Source organism: Aspergillus pseudodeflectus (assembly GCF_044049435.1).
Source record: "Aspergillus pseudodeflectus strain CBS 756.74 chromosome Unknown BJX68scaffold_61, whole genome shotgun sequence".
Taxonomy (NCBI): domain Eukaryota; kingdom Fungi; phylum Ascomycota; class Eurotiomycetes; order Eurotiales; family Aspergillaceae; genus Aspergillus; species Aspergillus pseudodeflectus.
This window is the reverse complement of record NW_027263837.1, coordinates 149,693-173,217: the sequence shown is the minus strand read 5'-3', so window position 1 is coordinate 173,217 and position 23,525 is coordinate 149,693. Positions and strand designations below refer to the sequence as shown.

At 52.1% G+C, this 23,525-nt stretch overlaps 11 protein-coding genes across 11 annotated transcripts; 7 read left to right on the top strand and 4 right to left on the bottom strand.

Moving 5' to 3' along the window:
• Positions 1-156: 156 nt before the first annotated feature.
• On the bottom strand, positions 157-1,154 carry BJX68DRAFT_182722 (uncharacterized protein). Its single transcript, XM_071037233.1, has one exon. The coding sequence runs from the start codon at positions 1,024-1,026 to the stop codon at positions 400-402; it is 627 nt and encodes a 208-aa protein (XP_070894343.1). The 5' UTR covers positions 1,027-1,154; the 3' UTR covers positions 157-399.
• Positions 1,155-2,904: 1,750 nt separating this feature from the next.
• Positions 2,905-3,978, bottom strand: BJX68DRAFT_271424 (uncharacterized protein; the record flags this gene model as incomplete). The annotated part of the gene is made up of 1 exon (XM_071046944.1): positions 2,905-3,978. The coding sequence occupies one exon, from the start codon at positions 3,976-3,978 to the stop codon at positions 2,905-2,907; it is 1,074 nt and encodes a 357-aa protein (XP_070894342.1).
• A 1,282-nt stretch (positions 3,979-5,260) lies between these two features.
• BJX68DRAFT_258317 (tyrosine-protein phosphatase) lies at positions 5,261-6,194 on the bottom strand (the record flags this gene model as incomplete). The annotated part of the gene is made up of 3 exons (XM_071043513.1): positions 5,261-5,410; positions 5,468-5,773; positions 5,826-6,194. The coding sequence occupies 3 exons, from the start codon at positions 6,192-6,194 to the stop codon at positions 5,261-5,263; spliced, it is 825 nt and encodes a 274-aa protein (XP_070894341.1).
• Positions 6,195-6,959: 765 nt separating this feature from the next.
• Positions 6,960-11,336, top strand: BJX68DRAFT_258316 (uncharacterized protein; the record flags this gene model as incomplete). The annotated part of the gene is made up of 4 exons (XM_071043512.1): positions 6,960-9,077; positions 9,183-9,759; positions 9,790-10,529; positions 10,857-11,336. The coding sequence occupies 4 exons, from the start codon at positions 6,960-6,962 to the stop codon at positions 11,334-11,336; spliced, it is 3,915 nt and encodes a 1,304-aa protein (XP_070894340.1).
• Positions 11,337-11,494: 158 nt separating this feature from the next.
• Positions 11,495-13,219, bottom strand: BJX68DRAFT_182715 (NAD(P)/FAD-dependent oxidoreductase). The gene is made up of 2 exons (XM_071037232.1): positions 12,553-13,219; positions 11,495-12,496 (listed from the first exon to the last, which is right to left on the bottom strand). Exons 1-2 carry the CDS (start codon positions 13,008-13,010, stop codon positions 11,653-11,655), a joined length of 1,302 nt encoding a protein of 433 aa, XP_070894339.1. The 5' UTR covers positions 13,011-13,219; the 3' UTR covers positions 11,495-11,652.
• On the top strand, positions 13,220-13,634 carry BJX68DRAFT_246155 (uncharacterized protein). Its single transcript, XM_071041608.1, has 2 exons — positions 13,220-13,444; positions 13,523-13,634. Exons 1-2 carry the CDS (start codon positions 13,385-13,387, stop codon positions 13,616-13,618), a joined length of 156 nt encoding a protein of 51 aa, XP_070894338.1. The 5' UTR covers positions 13,220-13,384; the 3' UTR covers positions 13,619-13,634.
• Positions 13,635-13,771: 137 nt separating this feature from the next.
• On the top strand, positions 13,772-14,646 carry BJX68DRAFT_271420 (SDR family oxidoreductase; the record flags this gene model as incomplete). The annotated part of the gene is made up of 3 exons (XM_071046943.1): positions 13,772-13,811; positions 13,871-14,555; positions 14,610-14,646. The coding sequence occupies 3 exons, from the start codon at positions 13,772-13,774 to the stop codon at positions 14,644-14,646; spliced, it is 762 nt and encodes a 253-aa protein (XP_070894337.1).
• Positions 14,647-15,438: 792 nt separating this feature from the next.
• nctB (negative cofactor 2 transcription regulator complex subunit NCB2) lies at positions 15,439-16,114 on the top strand (the record flags this gene model as incomplete). The annotated part of the gene is made up of 4 exons (XM_071046942.1): positions 15,439-15,460; positions 15,510-15,536; positions 15,660-15,919; positions 15,983-16,114. 4 exons carry the CDS (start codon positions 15,439-15,441, stop codon positions 16,112-16,114), a joined length of 441 nt encoding a protein of 146 aa, XP_070894336.1.
• A 670-nt stretch (positions 16,115-16,784) lies between these two features.
• BJX68DRAFT_182661 (putative chromatin remodeling complex subunit (Arp9)) lies at positions 16,785-19,306 on the top strand. Its single transcript, XM_071037231.1, has 3 exons — positions 16,785-16,859; positions 16,928-18,323; positions 18,371-19,306. The coding sequence occupies exons 1-3, from the start codon at positions 16,830-16,832 to the stop codon at positions 18,943-18,945; spliced, it is 2,001 nt and encodes a 666-aa protein (XP_070894335.1). The 5' UTR covers positions 16,785-16,829; the 3' UTR covers positions 18,946-19,306.
• A 124-nt stretch (positions 19,307-19,430) lies between these two features.
• Positions 19,431-20,630, top strand: BJX68DRAFT_271417 (putative C2H2 finger domain protein (Kin17); the record flags this gene model as incomplete). The annotated part of the gene is made up of 4 exons (XM_071046941.1): positions 19,431-19,484; positions 19,538-19,611; positions 19,682-19,862; positions 19,941-20,630. The coding sequence occupies 4 exons, from the start codon at positions 19,431-19,433 to the stop codon at positions 20,628-20,630; spliced, it is 999 nt and encodes a 332-aa protein (XP_070894334.1).
• Positions 20,631-21,026: 396 nt separating this feature from the next.
• BJX68DRAFT_182635 (uncharacterized protein) lies at positions 21,027-23,141 on the top strand. The gene is made up of 2 exons (XM_071037230.1): positions 21,027-21,732; positions 21,778-23,141. The coding sequence occupies exons 1-2, from the start codon at positions 21,423-21,425 to the stop codon at positions 22,962-22,964; spliced, it is 1,497 nt and encodes a 498-aa protein (XP_070894333.1). The 5' UTR covers positions 21,027-21,422; the 3' UTR covers positions 22,965-23,141.
• Positions 23,142-23,525: the final 384 nt, after the last annotated feature.

Sequence of the window (23,525 nt, the reverse complement as noted above, 5' to 3'; positions counted from 1 at the left end):
GACGGCGACAGGATTATCTTATCTTCCGGATGAAGAGAGACAGAGGCATCCATGGTGGTATTGTTCGCCATGTATATTGTAGGAGACTGAGGGCCTTTGTGAAGGGCAATTATGGTTCGTCTCGGCGAGAGATCGAAGGGCATTCTACACCAGAGGAGAAGGGCAGGGTTTGGGAAGGAACATTTATTTCCAAGACCACTAGCTATAACATTCATCTTCGGGTTTAAGCTCTTCAGGGTCGTTTCCGATCTTATGATACAGAAGCCAGAAAATAAAAACATAAGAAGACATCTAAGCCACCACAATTCGCGGGTATCTTACACACACATGACGAGATCCGAAGAAAGAGACTGAGAGAAGAAGAGAGCCAAAGCAAAAGACAGAAATCAAACAACCCGATCACTGCAGACTCCTGTCATACAAATACATATAGTCGTCCTGCGCGGCCCTAACAGCATCTTCAATGACTCCAGCAGCAACAGTACCAAAATCAGCCGCCCAGCCCGGCTTGGCCAGCTCGATGACGGCATCCAGTGTCGAACGGCCCTCCGCGGTCAAGCGAATAAAACGGTCTCTGTAATCCTTGTCATTCCAAAGGCGAGCTTCGCAGTGCGCCTTCGCATCCTCGAATCGTACAAGGCCGAGATCGAGGTGCAGTCCGGTCTGCTGGCAGAACATGGAGGCCAGGTGCCCTAGGTTCTCGATGAGGGCGTCGGCGTCTATTATAATTGGTTCGGGTGCTGCACTGTCGGCCTGGGCCCGTTTGTATAGCGTGACCGTCCAATGGTATGTCATGTGCAGCGCGCAGGAGTGTTGAATGTCAGGGAGAAGGGAGTACCTGAGTGCGCGGTAGATGAGTGGGAAGAGGACGACCGGGTGGACGATAACAAACTTCATGCCCCAGGTGCGCAGGTATTCATCGGGAAACATCGAGAGGTTCATGTTGGTGTATTTGAAGAGGCCGTCTAGTGCGGAAGAAGCATAAGGCGCAGGAACTCGTGCCTTGAACATTTCCCCCTGGGCCATGACGTGACTTGGCGCTGGATAGATGTTCAGAACAGTTGGGTTGATGAGCCAAGGGGCGCAGATGTTGGCGCAGAGAACCTTGCCTTGACGGAATGCATGGGCCCAAGCATAATCGGCGTCTACGAGGTTGCGGTGGGTGGCCTTCTGAGTGTTCGAAATCAGGCGTCGGCGATTTGTTGGTGGGAACTTTCAAAACAAGTTTCGAATGCACCACTCAAGAGGTTTCCATGGCCATGGTGGACGGCTGGTTAGGGAGGTCAAGGATCGAAGACAGGCTGTTGGTTCCGTTCGGGTGGATGGTAATGATGAACATGCGCGAAGGCAGCATGGGAGTAGCAGCAGGAGCAGAAGTGGAAGCGGGCTGCGGGATCGGGCTTTCGGTGTTCGCTTCCTCCTCCACTTCTGCTTCGGTCTTGACCTTGGGCTCCATAGTGTCGGGTGTGGGAGTGCGCGTCATTGCGAATGCTTCCAATGATTGCAGACGAGAGCCGTGTTTCCGTAAAGATCAGATCCAAAACCAGAATTGAGAAAGATGCTGAGACAACAGAGACAGGGGAATCGGGGGAATTTATAACCCATTTCATAGCGTAGCAAAAATTGTGCTGCAGTGAAACAGGATCAAGCGAACTTGAAAGTTGGGAAGCTGGAGTGAATGAACCTCCACTGCTGGTCCAGGGCAGACCTGACATCTAACCAGTCTATTGGCCAGTCTCCGTGGGGAGGACGGGAGTGCCCGCCTGCATGCATGCTTAAACAATAAACAGAGAAACTGTGGGCATGTTCTTGCATGGGTAATGCAGCTCATCACTGGGTGTGTTTTGTCCATCCACCAAAACAAGGCAGAGACCCACAGACACTTGAGAAGCACCTGCAGAGACAGGCTATTGCCTGGAAGGTCAACGTGTTCTGTGCCTCTCTAATTGGCTTCAAGGCAAAATGCGCGCAAAATCGAAAGAAGGATCCAGCAGGACGGATGACTCGTCCATAACCTGCAATGTGGACACGTCGCTCTTCCAGGGCTTTCTCTGCTTGAATGATCGTGCAGCCGTAATTCTACGGCAGACTCAGACGCCCAGGGGGCCTTAATGCATTTCCTGTTCCTTGTATGCGGCAAGTCGATCGGTACCGTTGAGCTCTCAACAATTCTCATGCTGCGGACGAGGTCACGGATTCAAATATCTAGCAAATCAGGAACATCAAGCGCGCTCGTCGCAAAGTCATTGGCTCTTGAGATAAGGGTGCCTGAGCATCAAGTTCGTGGTGGCCGGCGGCAATGGATGGGCGCTGCACTTGGGAAAGAGCGTGGGCTTCTATGATTGGTCATTTGGAAGGTGTACGCAGCCGCCGACTCGGAGACGGCCTCGCTTGCAGAGTACGTAGTCACTCTCCAGGTCGGATCAGTTGGAGAAGAGAAATTGCTGAACCCGGCCTGAACACGTTGGGATGGTCGCGATCTGGCTTTGGTTGAGGGAGGGAGGGGAGAATTGAGTGATACTCACTCCCTCTCCGAGGGGGGTTTATGCTATTTCAGTACTGGGAGATGAAATACATTTGAAAGTCGTGACTATGATACAAGAATGTTGAGCGTGAACACCGTTTCCCTAAGACAGATCACCTCGTTCGCATGAAAACCAAGTGCGCCACTCATCCCGATACTCCGGCTCTTGATAATATTCCCACGACTTGATGGTACAAACGTTAGATAACAGAAAGACAAAAAGACAGTAACATAGTCCGCCGTAGTAAGCTGGGGACAAGCTAGAGTACACACACATAACAGAAAGCAAGGAAGAGAAAGAGAGAGAGAGAAGGATAGAGAGGGATAGAGAGAGAGACGTGGAGAGAAGGACAGTAGAAACCAGAAACCAACAGGTTCATCTAGCGTAAAGTCATCGCCCTGTCGCGCAGATATTCCCAATCAGGAATCGCCGCTCTAACGAAATCCGCAAGCATATACGCAGCAGGCCTTCCAAACTCGACTTCCCAGCCCGAGACGGCGACAGCAATCCTAGCTTGCAGAGCATCTACTCCCTGTGCGGTCAGATTGTTGAAGACGGCCTGGCTCTGCTGCAGTCCGGGTCCCTGCATCGTTATTTGCTCTTCCAGCTTCTCGAATAGAACAACGCTCTCGTCCAACTCGAGCTCGAGACAGATCTTCCTAACCATAGGGCGGAGGTTGTTCGTGACGGTTTCGCACTGGATGATGATCGGAGGCTGCGCTGTGCTATAGGTCGCTGCCCAGTCGTACAGCAAGCGCACCCAGCGAAAGGTCATGAACAGCTCACAGACGGGTTTCATCACTTCAGCGGGCAGCCTCTTGCCTTTGGTGAGCTCACGGAATATGGCGCCGAAGAGCGCGATCGGATGTCGAACAGTGAAGACCATGCGCCAGGTGCAGAGGTAGTCGTCGGGGAGCATGCTTTCGTTGAGCGGGGCGAACGCGAAGCTACCGTCGACTCTAAAGGAATACATCGCAGGGACTGTATTTACCATAGCCGCCTGCCAGGCCGGCCCGTGATAGCCTTGCGGGGTGAATGACTTGCTCAGAGTAGCGGGATTGATGAGCCACTGGGGACGAACGCAAGCGATAAAATTCTGGCCTCTGCTGAAAGCCCTGGCCGAGCCTTCCTCCGCGAGGTTGATGTCCTTCTCCAGGGCAGCGAGGATGGTTCTCTTTGTCTCCGCCGTCCAGTCCCGCGTTATGTTTGTGTACAGGCCATCTTCGTAGCCGATCTGGAAGGCGGGTTCGAAGAAGTTTTCGTTGTCGATCTTGCCGACGATCACGGTGGATTGGTGGGAGAGGTTGACGGTGTGGGCGAGGAGGCCGTTGTTGAGGTCCCAAGTGTCGACGAAAAAAAAGCGGCTGGGGAAGAAGGGAGAAAGGGGTGTCGCGGCCTCAATGTCGATGCCGTTGCCGGTGTTGGTATCCGTCTCAGCTTTCATGGAAGCCATGGTGCACGGCCGGGGAGGCTATCGATCTCGGGGGTCTGGTAGTTTTCAGGGGAGGCTGGGTTCAAAGAAAGACAGACTTGATTGATTTCGAGGGGGAACATGAGGAGAATTTATAATTCTTCCGGCGGCGAGAATCAACAGCGGCAATGCTCAAGTCTAAGGTGAAGGGAGCCGAAGTGAATTAATCTCTCATGATGATATTCGCAAACCTGCTTGAGGCTCCCCTCCCTGGTTTGGACCCAGCATCTAATTGGCCCAGTTCCACGTGGATTGCGGCAGTGCCCGTGTGGAACCTAAAATTAAGCGCAGTGTGATCCAAATCTGGGGCAGGCTCTGCAGGAGCAAGAGTGATCTGCACTTTCTAATTAACTAAATCAGGGTAGGATCACAAAATATCACATAAAAGGAGCTGCTGCTGCCTGGGAAACATGAGTGCCTCCTGCTCATCTTGCAACCCGCAGCCCTTGTTGCTCAAACGCGCGCAAGATGAACCACCCTCCCACTGGGCAGATTGTAGGAACTTAGTGTTGCGGACAGGTTGCTCATCGCACACTTGCTTTTCCTGGGCACTTCATGGGCTATGATGCCATCTCAGAAATTCTCGTTTCTCGCGGTGTCTTTAGATATTTCTCACCGCAGGCTATTAGAGGAGAATAACACAGAGTCCTAGTTAGTCTACGGCGTCGCTGATGGACACATCTACGTTTGCTTTCAAAAGAAGAAAATAACGAGAAAGCCGTTGCCTGCCCCTCCCCGACATCCGTATCCTTATCGTCAAGCCTCCGGGTCCTCCCTCAAAGCCAGACTCACTTGACTTCGCGTTCCCACCCACGTTTTCAATCCGCCCAGAAACTGTTCTTTTGATTCTCCCGAAGTCCCACAACTGTGTTCGTTTTTGACACGGGCACTCTCAACAGCAGTCTCAACTCTTCTAGGTCGCACTTACGGCGTACGTGTCCAAAGCGAACTTTTCACTCCGCGCAGGTGATTTTTCTACGGGCTCCTCTTTCCGGCTTCTTCTTCTCTGCGCGGGGAAAAGTTGCCTACAATTCAGAACTGATACTGCGGCCGAAGATATCTACAAGACGCTGACAGAAGCGTTGCTACAGGTACGTCATCTTGAGCCTGATTTGCCAAGCCTTCTGCGCAGCTCGCCTGGGGTCTTTTGAAGTCGAGAACACAGCTGATTTGCTGGGTTCGTTGACCCCATCTTCACATAGAATTGGTTGGCGATGCTATTTGAATTGATCCTCTTACCACAGATACATGCTAACCTGCGGACTCAAGCAGACTCGGAATCGGTCAAAATGTCTTGAATCCTCTGCAGATCCTCGTCCTCCAGCCCACAGCGCTCAGTCAGATAACATACCGCTCCTCCGAAGCGTTCCTCAATCATAGCAATCGTGAGAGTCATCGCCTCCTTCCTTAAGGGCTGTCAGCCTTACTCCACCAGGGGAAGAAGAACGGCAACTTGCCTCGTCTGAATCACAATCTTCGCTCTCCTCAGTGCCTCCTCGTCTTCAATCGGCGGCAAAATCACTCGTTTAATCCCTGCCGCAACTTCAGGAAGCGCTGGCTCCAGAGCTGCCTCGCTCAGGCTATACTCCGAGGCGATATCGTCTTGTGACACACCGGCTAGACGGAGGAGGATTGCAAACAACACACCCGTGCGGTCTTTGCCCATTGAGCAGTGGATGAGGAACACATCATCGGGATTGTCGCGGATTAAAAGGACGACGTCGCGTACAACGGAGTGACCTTCTTCCAGAAGCTTAAGGTAGCCTTCCGCTATGACCTGGAGATCTTGTCAATAACGTGCTCACTCTGCCTTATAGGTCTTAGCCCACCTTCTCCCCCTCAGCCACATACCTGCGATACTTCTCTGCAAGCTTCGCAACCGAGAATCCACCCTTCGCCAACGGAAGATTCACAACCTTCACCCCCTCGAGGCCCGCCGTGTCTGTTCCTGCATTCGCGTAAAGCGCCGTCGACTCACCGGTGTTGGTCAGGTTGATGATCGTCGTTACTCCGAGGCTGCGAAGTTGTTCGATTCCGCGGGACGTGATATTATCGAGGTGGCCCGAGCGGTAGATGAAGCCATGGCGGGTGGAACAGTTGGGTCGGAGGGTGCTTGTGTAGCCGCCGAAAGAGCGTACGTTGAAGACGCCTTCAAACTCAACTGCCTTCCCTAGTCCTCTGAATGGGTTTTCGGCCATTATACCTGATTCAGCAATGCGTAGAAGATTGATTGGAAAAGGAACGTCGTTGGATTAAGAAAGAGGCGCTGTGCAGATCTCGGAGTATTTGGTAACACGGAGATTCTCGTCTTCCGCGCGAGTGTTATTCAGGGATAGCACCCTAATGGTCGACTAACTACCAGCCAAAAAATAGTGAGCCTCCCTCGTACTTAAATTGCATATGCACGTCTTTGATGAAACCGGCGGAAGAGGTACTGTATGTTAGTCGGGGGTGAAAGCTCCGACGCGAATAGGCAAGAGTTAGGCAGAGTCACATACAGACATCGTTGTTGTCGCACTCTCCAGACTCCCCAAGCTCGGTGTGAAGGGATAAATCAAGCCTTTGGCTTGGTGTGGGTGTAGTTGATCGAGCAAGGTAGGAAGGTGCGACACAGGGAGGGGCCCTGCGCCATCGCAAACCCATGCAGTCACAACGAAATTCTTCACAGCTCCGAGGCACTCGAATACATCAAAGTCTAAGCCATGCTGCATCAGTCGGATGCTTTCATGATGACTTTCACAGCCCCACTGGGCCCTCGGGGTCATGGGTGCATTCAGCCTGGTCAGCCTCACTGCGGTCGACCACGTCTGAGCGGGGTAATCACAACGATCTTCCTCCCATCTTTCAACCACTTCCCATCATCAACCTCCTTGTTCAGATGCCTAATCATCAATCCATGTTTTGAATATGGCTTGACAACTCTCAAAGTCCCATTTGACTCGCATTTTCTCTCTTGACTTCCCATGGAGCCCGCCGGGTTGGCGCTCGGCGCCGTCGGCCTGCTAGGTTTAGTCAACCTGTACCAAGAGGCTGCCAGAGTTGTACACTCGGTCAACAATCACTCCTCCGAGTCTCTGCGACTTTTCTCGCGCTACAGTGCAACAAAAGCACTCTTTGAGCGATGGGGAACGCAGGTTGGCGTTGCGGACAAGGACTCGCTCGCACAAAGCGTACATCCACAGTTGCAAGAGCCTGCTACGGTCAACGCTGTTGCAGGCTTGCTAGCTTCAATCACCAATGTCTTCACCGATGTGGACCCTACTATCGCTCGATATGAACAACCATCAACATCAGCTGCAGCGAATCCAGGCCGGACGAAACTCCGGTCGCGCCTAAAATGGGCCCTTGCAGACGGTGACAAGCTGACACAAAACACCAAAGACTTCGACGACCTAGTACAAAAGTTGTATCGCTTGGTTCCACCCGAAAAGCTTCATCCAGATGAGTTTCAGAAATTGCAAACATCGCTCATACAGTTTCAGCGCAATCAGGCTCTTCATCAAGTATCGCACTGGTTAGATGCTACGACTACTGAAAACACTTTCGATGCTTATTATTCCACACGTCTAGACACAACTTGTAACTGGATCGATACACATCCAGCTTATCAGGGATGGCTTTCAGGCAACCCAGACAAAAGGTTACACGTACTATGGATGCATGGCCCAGGTGGATTTGGCAAATCCGTTCTTTGCGCATATGTTGTCAAGTCGCTTCTAGACAGTGGCACGCCATTTGTTTGCTCTTTCTTCTGCTCTGGCAACAGCGATGCTCAGAGGAACCCCAGTGCCATTCCACGTTCCTGGGTGCATCAAGCCGTTCATCACGATGACGATATTCTCGACTTGGTTCTGCAGTATCTCAACAAGTGCGGCAACACCAAAGCGACACATTCTGATGTCTTGCACCTTTTGCGGGATATCATATCTCACAACCCAACTCTAATATTTGTTGTTGATGGCCTAGACGAGTGCCCGCGGACAAACACAGAGAGAACCGAGCTGCATCGCAACAGGACTGATGTTTTGCGAGAAATCATGAGGGAAGGAGCTGGTATAGGCGCTCGTCTGTTAGTTGTTAGCAGAGAGGAGGGCGATATCAAATCCCAACTACGACCTCATGGGCCGCATCCCCCAGGCATAAAGTTCGACGAACTAGCGATTTCCAAGGACAATGTTTCGTCAGATGTCGCACGATTCGCTGAGCATGTTGTCACGCAGAAACTAGCAGGAAACCAGCATCAACTCTGTCAGGAGCTTTCAGCCCAGATGGCCCAGAAGAGCGATGGCATGTTCCTTCTGATACGCCTACAGAGCCAGAATTTACGTCCTCGTAAAGGAAAGAACCAGCTTCGTCGGGCAGTCGATGAAATGCCAACCGATATAGTCCAGGTATACAAGCGGCATTGGGACGATATACAACGATTGCCACCCTCGGACAAGCAGCGCGCCGAAGCGATTCTGCGCTGGGTGGTCTTCGCCCGTCGGCCACTCACGATCCTACAGCTCTCCGAAGTTGTGACGGTGATGGATACTAGTGAAGACGACGAGCCCCAATTTGATGATCTCCCCGACTCATTTGACGAAGAATTCGTGGACGACGAGATACTCGGTATATGCGGCTCCTTTTTGGAATTACGAGGTACCACTCCTGATGAGGAATTGAGAAAGAAAACCGTCCACTTGATCCACTTTTCAGCGAGTGAATTCCTCTTGGGTCAACATGGGTATGCTCCATTTGCTGACACCATGTTACAAGAATATCACTTGGCCCAAAAATGCCTAGGATACATAGACTGCAGTGCTACATGGCAACCAGAACTCAATGAAAATCTTGAGCTTATCCAAGATCGTCCTTTTTTAGTTTACGCCTCTTTCCACTGGTTTCAGCATGTGGGCGCGTGTGCGCATTCTCCATACGACATGAATCCACGACTATTGTCTTTCTTTAGTGTTGTCAACCCTAACTGGAGCGAATGGCGGTCTTATTATGAATATTCAGAAGACGAAGACTCGGAAAAATTGGGTTCAGAAGAGAGTGACTCGGAAGAAGGCAGCGATACCGATAAGGGCAATCCAGAAGTGAGCGATGCAGAAGAGAACGACTCAGAGGAGGAAGAACCAGAAGAAGAATTTACAGGCGAAGACGATACAGAAGACCGAAAAACAGGATCTGTATACTCCGAGGCAGGCCCAATCCCCGGGGGCAGGACTTATTATGCTGCCCTCTTCGGCCTGGAATATGTGATGGAATATCTGCACAAGACTGGTATTTTTGACAAAGACCAATCTGGCGGAGAGCATGGCAATCCTCTCCAGGCCGCCGCCTTCAGAGGGCAGACAGGGGCGCTCAAGTTTCTTCTTGATGTTGGGGCCAATCCAGAAGCTGAAGGCCGGTTTGGCAGTGCACTACATGCCGCAGTCGCAGGCAACCAGGAAGGATCAGTTGCCATGTTACTACGTCATGGGGCATCCGTTTCAGTCGCCAATCGATCTGGGCAAACTCCACTGTCCCGTTCCATTGATGTTGGTAACTATACGATAACTCAGCACCTCCTCGACAACAATTCAGATCCGTCTACTGCTGATAACAATGGCCTAACTCCTCTCATGAGGGCCGCCTTTTATGGTCGCCTAGAGTTAGCCAGATTACTCGTTGAGAAGGGAGCTTCACTCTGTGCAAAGGATAATGTCCGACAGACGCCTCTCCATTGGGCAGCGTATGGTGGCCATGCTCCTATCGTCGAACTCCTTCTCGATAACGGTGCGGATTGTTTACTTTGCGATACTGAAGACCCAACACCTCTAATTCATGCGGCTCGACAAGGCCACACAGAAGTGGCCAAAGTCCTTCTTGATCGAGGCGCAAACATCAGTGTCATTAACAAGAATGCTGAAACCCCCCTTATTGCGGCAATTAGAAAAGGTCATAAAGATATTGTCAAGCTTCTTCTTGCACATAATGCAGATCCTGCAATAACTGGCACTAATGATGGGTGGAACGCACTGATATACGCAACATGTCTCGGCGATCTGGAAATAGTTCGAAGCCTTGTCGATTATGGCGCGGATCTCAACTCATGTACTACGGACGGGGAATCACCATTGTTGTGCGCTGCTCTCAATGGACACCTCTGTATAGTCAAATATCTCCTAGATCTAGGAGCAAGCACCGCAGCCCCTGTCTCGGACGGATGGACACCGCTTCATCATGCAGCAACCCAAAACAATCTTGAGATTGTGAAAGCTCTTTTAGATTCAGGGGCAAGCACGAATGCCTTTGACTTGGACGGTTGGACACCGCTTACAGCTGCAGCACAAAGTGGCCATCTCAACGTGGTCAATGCCCTTCTAGATTCGGGTGCGAACTCAGGATCTTCAGGCTCGGACGGCTGGTCGCCCTTAATTGCTGCGGTGTCTACCGCTCGTCTTGAAGTGGTCAGAGCCCTTATAGATGCAGGTGCTAGTCCTAGTGTTCCAGATTCGAACGGCTGGTCACCTCTCGCATTTGCAGCATTTCAAGGCTGTCCCGAGGTTTTCAAAATCCTTCTGGATTCGGGCGCAGATATACTAGCATTGGCAGATAAACAACAGACCCGAGTAACTCCTATACATGTTGCGTCTGAATGCGGTCATGTCGATTTTGTGCAGCTGCTACTAGATGCTGGGGTTGATGTCAATATTCCGGCCGGCGATGGGTCCACCCCCTTGCATCATGCTGTTCGATCCCATCGTTTTGATGTGATTGGATGTCTACTCCAAAATCATGCATCCTTGAGCCATCAAGATATGTTCGGGTGCACACCGTTTCAATATGCGGATGAAGCAACCATGGACACCTTGCTGGAACAATTCCAAGAGTGCGAACACTACAGCCACCCCACCGAAGATGCTCGCCAGCAACGGATTATAAAATCTATTCAAGCCCTTTCTGGAACGCCGATGCCCCTCGAGAAAAAGGATCTGATTCTCTTGGATACTCTAGGGCGTTGCCTTTTGAAATTCAGAGACTTGTCCGCGGCCGCAAAGGTCTTCAACGCAACCCTGCAGCTTGACGAAAAGAGCGAGAAAATAGACCATCATGGTGTCCTCTGCGACGAGTGTCGAGAAGTTTTGTTTGGAGAACGATGGGTCTGTACCTCGTGCTACTTTGAGAATCTATGCGCTGCCTGCATGGCGAAGTTCCCAGATGGCGTTGAACGATCTTTCTGCTCTGGACACGAGTACTTCCGCGTTCCAACCGGTGACTGGGATGCTAGTCGTCAAACGGATGTATACACTGAGGAGTTCGTGGCGTGGCTGAAGGAGCTCCAGGTTCAGTATGGAGTCGCTGCTCTGTAATATGGAAGAGCCCGTCGATCTCTGTGTCTGTCTGTGAAAGTTTGGATATTCTATCCAATTTCTGTTTTGCATATTGAGCAATGTATTACCATCTACTTGCACTCAACTATGTATTTTGCTTTTGTACTCTCCATGATATTAGTTTATGTTTTGGTAGTTTGGGTTTCAGGTGACTGCTTGACGATGTCTTGGTAAACTTCCTAGAGATCTACAAGGAATGTTGGGCATATTTTGGCCATTGCACGAAGTACCAATTCTCAAGTACATGTCTAAGATCTCTAGTTCTATACAAACAACAATTCTAACTATACGAGACTCAAAGCTTCGCCTTTGACGACCCAACACCCAGCCCACTAACATCAGCAGCAGGCTTCACCCCGTTCACCAAGTCTGCAACCACCTTTCCTGTACCCAGGGCCAACGAGATTCCCCAGGGTCCATGGCCCGCCGCAACGAACACGCCACCATTCTTTCCGGTCTTCACCCCATTCCCCAGGAGTCCATCCTCGATCTTCGAAACAAACGGTACGCCTCTTTCCGCAACGGGTCGGAGACACAATCCCTCTCGGAGGATCTCAAGATCATCGACGTTGGCCACTTCCTCGGTTGCTTCCACAGCGCCATCAGGAAGCCTCCCCATCAATCGCACAGTAACATTCTTCAACCTCTCCATCTCCTTCTCATCAAAGTACCGCTGCAAATCCTCAACCCGATCCGGAACAGGTATATCGCGACTATTCAGTCCGGCAATATAAATCTCCTGCCCCTCGCGCGAAAAGATCTCGGGACTGAACCCGCATGATGGCGGATGTGTTGTGAAGACCGCGTGGCTCTCCCCGTTGATCTGCTTCTCGTGCTTGGATGTGTACCGTGGTGAGCGCACGACGAGACTGTACCCGGCCAGTGGATAGATTGGGAGTTTCGTTCGGGATGAGGGGAAAAGGGATTCGAAGATACGCGGTGTCCAGGATCCGGCGGCGATGATGAGGTTTGTGGCGGGCAGGGTGGATTTGGTTTTTGTGGTGAGATTGAGCATCTTTATGGCGGTTATTGTTCCCGTGCTGTCTGTGATGAGAGAGGTGGCTTTGCATGGTTGGTGAAGCTTTACGCCTCGCTTTAGACTCTCGTCCAGGAGAAATTGGGAGAGGCGGAGCGGATCCCTGTATGCCGTTAGCACTCTCGCTCCTCCGTATCTTCAATAGAAAGAGAAACATACACTTGCGCCACACTCCCCTCCTCACTAATCCTCTCAACAGCCGTCCCCTTCTGCCTCGTCAACCACTCCGGCCCCTCCGTCACCACAACCTCCCCCGTCGCCGTCTCCGCGCGACTCGTCCCCGACCGTAACCAATCATCCCCCCTCTTCCCTCCAGCCCCCGCATCCGTCGACCCCAGACTCAGCGCCGTCCCCTTCATATACCCCCACCGCGCAGCCCCACCATGCTCAGCCGCGAGGGACTCGTGCATGGCGAAGGAGAGTTCGCCGAGAGGGAGCAGCGAGGGCTCGAACCAGTCCTTTGCGAGGAAGCCCGCGGCATAGCCGGAGGCGGAACTGAAGAGTGTAGATGAGGATTCGAGGATGTGGATTTCCAATGCGGAGTTGGGGTCTTGTTGTGAGAGGTAGTAGGCGATTGAGGCGCCGATTATGCCGCCGCCGAGGATTATTGTGGGCATCTTGCTGTGTGTGTGTCGTAGAACCGTTGTGTTGCGGGATCAAAATTTCGGTCCAGGCACCCCAGACCTTTTATAGGCCTATGAGCTCAAGCTCAAGTGGAGATCGTCAAGCCCACGCACGCCCTCCGCATGATCAAGCAGCGTCAAGACGCGGATTCTTTGCCCATCTTCGGGTTCGTCTCGACCGGGCCGGTTGGCGAGGGTCCACAGCTGCATCGCGGATGGCGCCAGAGAAAGGCTGGATTGAGCGGGAAACTTGGCTCCTGGGGAGTTTTCCGGCGGGATAGGCTGTTCCTGTCGTCCGGCGGAAAGAGGTACATCTGATTTTATAGATATGACATAGGCTGCTGTACGTGCGGTTGAAATTCAAGTAGATGGAGGATGATGATTGCAGAGGATGCGAAAGGCTTGCGTTTGTGTTCCTGAGTTTTGCGCTGCGGAGAAGGGGCAGAGGGGTAATTAGAGGCAGCTCGCACGACCAGAATTGTGAGAAACAAATTGAGGTGTCATACCAGATGTTTGATACAGTCAGATCAATGCCCTTTTTATTTCTATTGACAGACGGCATAGAGCCTCAAGCTAAAAGAATGGCAGCTGTGCAGTCTTGAAGACTGACCCCACGACCCCTCCTCGGCCGTTACATCATCCCTCAAATAATTCCGCAACCCACCTAAGCTCCTCTCTTCTTCTCTACGTTTACCTCTTCGCAAACCATTTCCCTTCTCAATTCCTTCTACCAATTGATATTACACACAGCAACAATGGCACCGAAAACCATCATCGTCACCGGCGCCTCTCGAGGTCTCCCCCCACTTGAACCCTGTTTCTCAACCTCCGGCAACACAGCTAACAGCGCACAGGAATCGGCCTCGCAATCACAAAATATCTCCTCTCTACGCCGGAATCGCACAACGTCGTCGTCATAGCCCGCTCCATCGAACCCCTGCAGAAGCTCAAGGCCGAATACGCTCCCCGCGTGGCCGTGTTGAACGGAGATCTTGCGGATTTCAGTCTCGGCCCCAAAGCCGTCGAGCTCGCGGTCAACACCTTCGGCGGTCTCGACGGACTCGTCTTGAACCACGGAATCCTGGGACAAGTCGGCAAGATCGCTACCGCAGACATCGAGGAGTGGAAGAAGGGGTACGATGTGAATTTCTTCAGCCTGGTGAGTTTCGTCAAGGCGGCGCTGCCGCAGCTGCGCGAGCGGAAGGGGCGGATTGTGTTTACCAGCTCCGGCGCGTCGGTTTCGGCGTATCGAGGCTGGGGGCTTTACGGGTCTACGAAGGCGGCGATGAATCATCTTGCGCTGAGTTTGGGGGAGGAAGAGGAGGATGTTACGAGTGTGAGTATTCGGCCTGGGATGGTGGATACGGAGATGCAGAGGGAGTTAAGGGAGGATCATGCGACGACGCTGGAGCCGCAGGTGCATGCGAAATTTACAGGTGTGCATCAGGATGGGAAATTGCTCAAGCCTGAGCAACCTGGGCATGTTATGGCGAAGCTTGTGCTTGATGCGCCGAAGGAGTTGAGTGGGAAGTTCTTGACGTGAGCTTTTCCATTTTTTTTTCTGACTATCTGGGTTTATGCTAATGTGCGCAGGTGGAACGATAAACTGCTCGAGGCCTACCAGGCGTGATCCTACATTACTGTATAGAAGAGTCAGTCTTGGACTCGACAGAGAGGCATAGAACAATTGGGTAGATTTGAGATTGATCAGCCGAAAGATGAAAAGCAGGTACATTTTAGAAGCATTAGGTGCAGTACACCTTCATACTTAGCATGGAATGTAGTTTGTTCATCACAAAAAAAGTGTTAAGAGAAGAAGACAGAAAAGTACCGTACCTATGCTATGTCTCGGGAAAACGTGGTGTCGAGTCGCTTAATGCCGATGCAATTGCTCATAATTGAGAACCTAGGTCTTGACGAACAGTTAGCTATGATAAAGCAATCACTGAGTCAAAAGTGAGGCAGAAAAGTGCATTTCAGCAGTCCGTTTGGCTTTGGACAGTGTAGGTCACCATAGAATGTATGATAGGGGCGACAACGTGGTTCATCATGGTAAAAGCGAAGGAGGAGAGGAGGATAAACATACCAATTTAGTTTCCGGGACACAATCCTGCTTCTCGACATAAGAGAAGTGGTTGTGTCCCATGGTTGTGGGATGGTGAAGAAAAACAGAGCCGAGAAAAATCGCAGCCGAATATAAGGTAAACTAGGCGGTGTGGCTCCAGTATGATTCTGCCACCAGGTTGTTCCGTTCCGCGCTGTCGCATCCATATTTCTTCGCGATCAGCCTGGCGGAGCTGGAGGCGAAGACAAAAATCTCCCCGCAGGTCGACCAGATTCAGTTTAATCATTGCTTCTCTCATATTGAATCTTGGCCTGACGCTACCGGTTGTATCGCCACAGATAAATACACGCCCACGCCATGTCAGATCGAGAGTTTGGCTGTAAGTCTTTCGCGTTTCTTGGCGCATTGCAAGCTAACCGCAATTCCAGCAAACGAAGAACTGTCGCTTCCCAAAGGTGTGTACACGATCGCCAGCCCATCTTTATGATGGCGTCTCGAAACATCCTAGCTATCTAGAGCAGCCTTCATCGCCCAAATCCCGCAAAAATCACCTTGCATCATAGCTAACCCCGCAACAGCGACGGTCCAGAAAATCATCACCGAGATCCTCCCCCCATCCTCCGGCCAGACCTTTTCCAAAGACGCGCGCGATCTCCTCATGGAATGCTGCGTCGAGTTTATCACACTCATCTCCTCCGAAGCCAACGACATCAGCGAGAAGGAAGCAAAGAAGACGATCGCCTGTGAGCATGTGGAGCGGGCTCTGCGTGACCTCGGCTTCGGCGATTACATCCCGGACGTTTTGGCGGTTGCGGAGGAACATAAGGAACAGTTGAAGGTACGGATACATCTCCCTAGCCCTGGGTTTGGTTTGCTGGCTGGAAGACTGACCGTGTACTAGTCGCGAGAGAAGAAGCAGAGCAAGATGGAGCAGAGTGGGTTGTCGGAGGAGGAACTTCTCCGTCAGCAGCAGGAGCTGTTCCGTTCGGCAACGGAGAAGTATCACGCGGTTCCGGAAGGAGGACCTGAGTGACGGGATAATTGGGCGATGATAATGCGGGACTCGTGCTGGACATAGAGCAATTATTCGGAGTTTCCGAGGGACTGGAGTTTGGGGTCTTAGTATATCTACGAAATGGATTTTTCTCTCATTTTGCTATTATGGTGCAGTATTATGTAGCCTCTGTGGTTCAGACTTTTTATTTCTGTCGAAATACTCAAGTAGTGCCCGTCGCTGAATTTAGGGCTGGGATATATATATTTCGGCAACGAACATGAAGACGATCAAAGGAACCTCGCAAACCATAAATAACGAATCCCTATATGACCTTTTGGCTTTCTATTAACACCCTTACGATCACCTACAAAGCTCCATAGATTATTTCCAGACCACAAGTAGAGTGAATCTTGCCTACAGCGCGAAGAACAAGCCTAGTCACGTGATCGCTCTTTCCCTTCCTGTTTTCACTTCGCACCTTCCTTTGAGGGACAAAAATGAAGCATCAGGTAGACATAAGAAGGATTGCAATACTTAGCCACTGTAGCCATAGCATATAATTGAGCTGAACAACTCGTTTAATCCAATACGTTTAAAGTCTGCCCTTCCTCTGAAGTTCTCTGACAAAATGAGCGCTAACCAGATTGGGCTTCTCGACCTTCTTGGCGCGCTGTCGGAGGCGCCAGAGCGCGAACGCAGCGGATCACCTGAAAGAGCTCCTCCAGCCAACTCCTCATCCCAACCAGAGAGAATGCCACCATTCAAAGATGAGCATATTCTCGTATGTCGGATCCGCTTCACGCAATTGGTATCTGAAAAAGAAGGAGGGCCCCGCTAACCGCTCGCTAGATAATTGCGCCAGGATCGCAAGTGACCCTGGCGCAACTGGGTCTTCCAGAGTCGTTCACACCAGCTCGATACCGTTTCCCGACGCGAATGTTCCCGGGCGAAAAGAAGGGTGAATATGAACCGTACAAGATTCGCGAGCGACGACAAGAGATCAAGGTCGCCAATGGCTCCGACGCGCCGAAGGAAGATGTTGAGATGAAAGACGCCCAGCCAGCCACGCAAGAGGGAGCGGGAAATGGAGACGCACCGAAGACCGAGGGTACGGACGAGACAAAGACAGAACCTGCTGAAGGCACTGCGGAGGGCGAGAAGAAGGAGGAGAATGGAGAGAACGGTCAGACCGTCGAGGAGATTTTCTACGAGGAGGATGTCGCTTCCCAGGAGGGCGCTGTTTATCCTATGGAGAGCGGACGCATCGTCGATTGGCCTTGTTTCTTCGCTCTACTCACACACGTCTACAACACCCTTAGTCCGCCCTTTCACACGCCGATCATGCTCATCGCCGAGCCAGTTTGGTCTTTACGCGACAGGGAAGCGATCACGCAGTTTGTCTTTGAAAAGTTCAAGACGCCTGCGTTCTGTCTGATGGACTCGGCACTCGCCGTGTGCTATGGATATGGTGTGTCGACTGCCACTGTCATCGATGTCGGCAAGGACAAGGTGGATGTCACTGCCGTCACAGATTTCCTGATTAACGAACACGGCCGAGGAATTGCCTTGGAAGGATGCGGCGGCGACTACATGACAGATCGGCTCTTGGAGCTGCTAGCTTCAAAACGATTCACTCGGGATATGTGCGAACAGCTCAAGCGCAGTAACATTACGGAGCTTCTACCACAAGGGACTCCGCTACCAGGTACAGCAGCCACCGCACGGCAAGACGGAAATCAGACCGCGCCCGGCTCTACGCAGAATGGACCCGATGGAACCCAGCCCAGAATTCCGAATGGGAATAGCGAGGGCGATGAGGACGAGGGTGTCTTGGATGTAGCCGCTATTGTCAGCGGCAACACCAGTGAATTCCTCGCGAATCGGGAAAAGGAGAAGACCGTGACGAAGAAGGGTGCAGATCAGTCCGCAAAGCCTGTCCGTCTTCCAAACTCGAAGAAGGAGAAGGCTACCTTCCAGTACCACGAGTTTGTGAAGCTAGAGCCGGAGAAGGATGCACCAAGCGGCCCAGGGCGGTTCATTCGCCAGGCCAGAGACATCGAAGTCGGCGTTGAGCGCTTCTTTGCTGCCACGCCGAAGCAGAAGACAGGAGAAAGATTGTCAAGTGGTATCCTCGAGGACATTGCCACTCAGATCCATCATACTATCCTTGCCGTGCCTGATGCGACTAAGCGTAGTGATCTTTGGGAGTCATTGATCGTCGTTGGGAACGGTAGCAGAGTCAAGGGTTCGTGATTCTACCCTCCACACTCAACCATTTACTAATTGTCATAGGCTTCACCCAAGCACTGCTCGCTACTATCACTCAAAAGTTTGTCCTCTCGCCCTCCGGCACCATCTTCACATCCGAGATTCCCTCTAATTTCTCCACACCACTCCCCACCGGCGGCACAAATACCCCCGCGCCACAAATGCCCGGCCCAATGCACCACCCGGGCGGCCATGGGGTGAACCCTCTTCTTGTCGCCGCAACACACTCCAACAATCCCGCTGCCCCGAGCATGCCACCTGGGACACCCTCAATGGACCCTTCTCTTTCTCACCACCGTCACACCGGGCACTCACAGACACCCACGTCGGTGCGGACAGTAAAGCCGCCAGAGTACTTCCCCGAATGGAAGGAACAAACTGCGTCGAATGCTGCCTCACAAAACGCTCCCGGCCTCAATGGACCTGGCGGCCCGGCTTCAGGTGGTAGTCATCGGGGCATGGAAGAAGCCGTATTTCTTGGGGCCCAGGTTGCATCCAAGGTTATTTTCGTCCTAGATCAAGGCCTGAGCAAGGGTTTCATGAGCCGCGTGGAGTACAACGAGAACGGCCCGTCAGCGATCCACGAGTATGTGATGTGATTTTTACCACAGACGGACTCCGAGTGTTGGTTGATGGATTGAATTTGATTGATTATTCGATTTTATATACGGCCACTCACGGTCGTGGTTCACAAATCTGATCTCGTCAGTTTGTATCCTTTTGGTTCTGTATTCTATAGGAGGGGCGTCCTTTCGCTGTCAGAAAAGCAGTCTGTCTTCGGATGCTGGTAGGGTAGGTGGAGTTTGGTCTAATACTAGTAGATATTATTCGACGCACGCTTTACAGGCTTAAGCTCCCCTGTAGTACTACCTAAGCATTGTGTCACTCGAAGTCCAGAATTCCAGCTTCTTGGCAACTTTAGAGGAGGCTGAAAACGAGGACGAGTCACGTGATGATGAGATAAGCGGCGTGACTTGTTATCGCGGACCTTCGCCACCCGCTTTCTCTCTTCAACTTCTCCAGATCTCCGTCTGCGTACTGCTGTTCATTCCACGGAGGAAGTTATCGATACCTACTGATCACAATGCCGCGCGCTGAAGCCGGAAGCACAAAGGCCATCGCCAACAAGATCAAAGCCGTACGTCATTTCTTGATCTTCAACCCAAAAGCCAGAAGCTAACTCCTTCCAAGAAAGGTTTAGGTCGTCTACGATGGTACTGTCAAGCATGCGAGCGCCAGATGCGCGATGAGAACGGGTTCAAATGGTGAGTTCGGCCTTTTCTTTTCCATCACTTCGAGTGCGAAGACACATACTGATGTGATATACTGCTATAGTCACGTCCAGAGCGAAAGCCACGTCCGACAAGTCTTACTCATCGGCGAAGACCCGAAGAAATACATTGAAGATTACAGCAAGCAGTTCATCAGCAACTTTTTGACTCTGCTTCGCTCGACACACGGCGAGAAGAAGACTCATATCAACCAGTTTTATCAGCAGGTTATTGCGGATAAGGAGGTAAGCTTTCCCTCTGTTTGAGCGGAGCTCTGTTTAGGAGAAAGAGAGAGTTGTGACTGACTGATTGGTGGTTTTTAGCATATCCACATGAACGCGACGAAATGGAAGAGTCTCTCGCAGTTCGCGGCGCACCTCGGTCGCGAGGGACTGTGCCACGTTGAGGAGACGGAGAAGGGTCTGTTTGTTTCGTATATCGACCGGAGTCCGGATGCGATGAGACGACGAGAAGCGATTATGAAGAAGGAAAGACAGGATCGGGGTGATGAAGAGCGGGAACAGAGACAGATCCTGGAGCAGGTTGCTCGGGCGCGCCAGAACGTCGACAAGGAGGATGATGATATCGATCCTGAGGCGCGGAATCTACAACGGAAGGAGGGCGAGAAGGTCAAGTTGAATCTTGCCTTCGGTGCCAAGCCCGCTCAGCCGAGTCCGCCGGCACAGTCAGAGTCGCCCGAGGATGCAAAGGACAAGGACAACTCCACGTCTGTGACGCCGGAGACGTCAGCTGCTGCTTCACCCGCCCCAACGCAAGCTGCTCCTGCGCCCAAGGTGTCGATGTCGTTCGGTGGTGCGAATAGCAAGCCGAAGAATGTGTTTGCAGCTGCCGCGAAGAAGAACCCGCTGGCCGGGAAGAAGGGTCCTGTCATGGTCGCCCCGAAGAAGATGACCGAGCAGGAGAGGATTATGAAACAGGAGATGGAGATGATGGAGCGGAAGCGCCTAGGTGGTGGGGGGATGCCGAACCCCAAACGCCCCAAGGTGTCATGAATGGCTTGACCTTCCTCTCGCGGTGCCCTCGACTAGGGGTCTACTCCTGAATTCCCGGGACCGCCACAGAACAGTTCCAGCACGAACCAAGCTGACCACTTCGCGCTTGCCCGAGTTACCCCCTGCAAAGTCGACATCGAATGGTTTGTACTATGTCTCGACTATTGTTTCCGTCCTCCAAAGTTCTCTGGAACGGCAGGACTCGATTTACTCGCCGATCAGTATCTCGTAATGGAGGCGCTTACTCAATACCCATATCAAAGTGCAGCATCCTGTAGCTAGTTCAGCCATTGATCCTGGGTGCTCCTGCCCGCTGTCAGGATCGAATCGGGCCCCGCTCGATGAGATGAGCTTTTCTCAGAATGTATCTCTTTGTCTTACTTTGTTATTGTAACCTGTTTTCGTTTGATTAAGCATACTGACCGCTGCTTGGCCCTTGCCTGGACTCCGTTTCCTAAATCTAGGGCCGTGGTTAGGTCATGTCTTAAATGGGCCTCGTGGTGAAACGGCGGCCCACAGACCAGGGGCTGTGGATATGAAATGCACCTCTATTCAAAACAGCCATGTTTGATGATTCGGGAACCCCTCGAATTCTGCAGCCTCGACGTGCCTGGTCCCTTGACGCAATGTCAACTAACGCCTTACGAAGATTTGCATATATTTCGGATCTGCCTTGATCCCTGGATTGTCCTGTCCCTGTCGTCAACCAACCAAGTCGCTCTTTTCACCTCCTTGCGCTGATCTTCGTTCTTATCGCTGGTCGATAGTCATTCATTTATTTCTTCGTTCATTATGCGTTTCTCTCTTCTTGGTGTCGCCTTGCTCTCTGCGGCGCAGAGTGCCACGGCAGCCCTGAATGCGTCATTCATTGAGAAATACGTCGATACTCTTGAGCTTACTAGCTCGTTCAATCCGATCAAGGAGGCCTACTGGACTGGGTATCCTCACCATCGACGTACCCCATTTGCGGTTTCTCCGGATCTCAAGTCGGCCTATCTCGCTTACCTCGACTCGAGCGGAACCGATGTGCACGTTCAAAAGGTGAACCCGGATACTTTTGAGGCTGTAGGAGATACTGTCACCGTCACAGGCGGCAAAGAAGGTACATACAGCTCTTTCTCCTCTGCAGACTAAGCTAATCAAGTAGCCGGTGGTCTTGTCGCCCACAACGACGGCTTCGCCCTGCTCACCAACGAAGCCCTCCCAGCCGGAACCGCCAATGCACCAGCGGACAGCACTCCCGTCCCCGTTCTCTACCTCTACACCAACGGCAAACAAACCTGGAAGACCTTCCTCGGCGGCCCTGGCGTCCACGAGTCCGACGGCCTGCATGCCTCTCCTGATCTCAACGGTGATCTCGTCTACTCTGCCGAAGCCGGCCTCTACGGCGCGTACTTCGTTGTGACAGCATATACCGGCTCTGCGGCCGGTCACTTCGGTGACAGCATCCAATACGTCAACGATGCCGGTGAACTTCAGAACATTGCCGGCGCCTCGAGCTCATGGGGCTGCAGCCACAACACTGGTATCGCCTTCGAAGCTGCCTCGGAAGCTCCCTTCGCCAGTATCTGCGCTGAAGATCAGGGCGCCATATGGTTGAACTCCAAGACACAGGGTATGGGTAACAACGGCGTCAAGATCGCGAATGAGAACACGACAAACGGTGCGTCCGGAGAACCCATGGGCGGAATGTCAGGAAGTTACAGTGCGCTCGCCAAATTTGCCGATACGACCCGGTACATCTTCGCGTGGCCCTCTCGCGGTGCTGTTGACGTGACCACGAACGACTGGATGGGTGACGGATACACACACGTCCTCCCCCGGACTGAAAACCGCAACGTCGCCGTCGCGCTCTTCTCAGACAAGTACACCAAACTTGGCGAACAAGCCACATCCGAAGTTGGTGCTGCTGATGGCGACAGCCAGATCACCTGGATCACCACTGGCGAAAAGGACCACACAAACGTGCATGCCGCAGCATTCGGCCCCGTCAACTCGCTCGTGACCTGGGAGGAGATCTCCGACCCGATCTGCGACGAGTTCGTTGCCATGGGATGCCGTGGAACCTTCTCCGGAACATACTTCCAGCAGGTTACGTACAAGGGGACGAAGATCGGACAGCCCGTCAAGAGCGACGATGTCTATGTCGCGGGTGACATTGTCAAGATTGGCGCGAGGAGGCTTTGCTGGCCGTATGTGAACATGGAGTGGGATTTGTCCGAGGCTGTGAACAGCTGGGGTGGAAGCTCTGGGGAGACGACGACCAAGATTAGCTTCGCTTGCATCAAGTTGCACATTCCAGAATTGGATGGTGACAATGCGAAGAAGTGTTAGGGAATGCTGGAAAGAGGTTCAAGTTGTTAGGATCCAGGGAGGGGGGCAAATTGACACCCGTGGGGGGCTCAGCCAGTTCGTTTCTCGTACTGGACGATGTGATATAGTTCATCTATAACCAAGCTAGACAGGTCGTCTATACTGGCCGCCTTTACCATCTTTTCGCGATGTATCTCCCAAGGTAGTATCCTACTCTGCACACTATAACCTCGTAGGCGCCCTTTCTAGTGAAATGCCAATCCGGAGCTGAGCTGAGCAGAGGAGGGAGTGAATGAGACACGTCTGCGCCACTTTTGAGCTAGGCACTCCAGGGACCAGCTATAGGAAGACAGACAAAAGAACAATTCTGCGAAGCTTGCCTGAGTAATGGCCGCTGCGTCTTTGGCTGCTATAACCCCTAGGTGAGGTATGACAAAGGCGAGGAGGAGGAAGAGGAGTGGTATCAATCTAATTCCTGTGCATTGTTGGCATTGGGGCACGGCGAGATTGGCGCATTCAGCCTCTCTCTTCAAGGGCTTGTTGGACAGAATCTGGTTTTGGAACTGTTGGCTTCCTCTCGGA

What these genes read in the sequence shown, in the direction of transcription:
- BJX68DRAFT_182722 (XM_071037233.1), bottom strand. Translation starts at nt 1,026, where the DNA reads ATGGCCCAGGGGGAAATGTTCAAGGCACGAGTTCCTGCGCCTTATGCT.
- BJX68DRAFT_182715 (XM_071037232.1), bottom strand. Translation starts at nt 13,010, where the DNA reads ATGCCCACAATAATCCTCGGCGGCGGCATAATCGGCGCCTCAATCGCC. An exon ending in GAGGGGAGTGTGGCGCAAGT is followed by an intron (nt 12,497 to 12,552) that starts GTATGTTTCTCT and finishes AACGGCATACAG; the next exon opens with GGATCCGCTCCGCCTCTCCC.
- BJX68DRAFT_246155 (XM_071041608.1), top strand. Translation starts at nt 13,385, where the DNA reads ATGGAGGATGATGATTGCAGAGGATGCGAAAGGCTTGCGTTTGTGTTC. An exon ending in TTGTGTTCCTGAGTTTTGCG is followed by an intron (nt 13,445 to 13,522) that starts CTGCGGAGAAGG and finishes GAGGTGTCATAC; the next exon opens with CAGATGTTTGATACAGTCAG.
- BJX68DRAFT_182661 (XM_071037231.1), top strand. Translation starts at nt 16,830, where the DNA reads ATGCCACCATTCAAAGATGAGCATATTCTC. An exon ending in TCAAAGATGAGCATATTCTC is followed by an intron (nt 16,860 to 16,927) that starts GTATGTCGGATC and finishes ACCGCTCGCTAG; the next exon opens with ATAATTGCGCCAGGATCGCA. An exon ending in GAACGGTAGCAGAGTCAAGG is followed by an intron (nt 18,324 to 18,370) that starts GTTCGTGATTCT and finishes TAATTGTCATAG; the next exon opens with GCTTCACCCAAGCACTGCTC.
- BJX68DRAFT_182635 (XM_071037230.1), top strand. Translation starts at nt 21,423, where the DNA reads ATGCGTTTCTCTCTTCTTGGTGTCGCCTTGCTCTCTGCGGCGCAGAGT. An exon ending in CGTCACAGGCGGCAAAGAAG is followed by an intron (nt 21,733 to 21,777) that starts GTACATACAGCT and finishes CTAATCAAGTAG; the next exon opens with CCGGTGGTCTTGTCGCCCAC.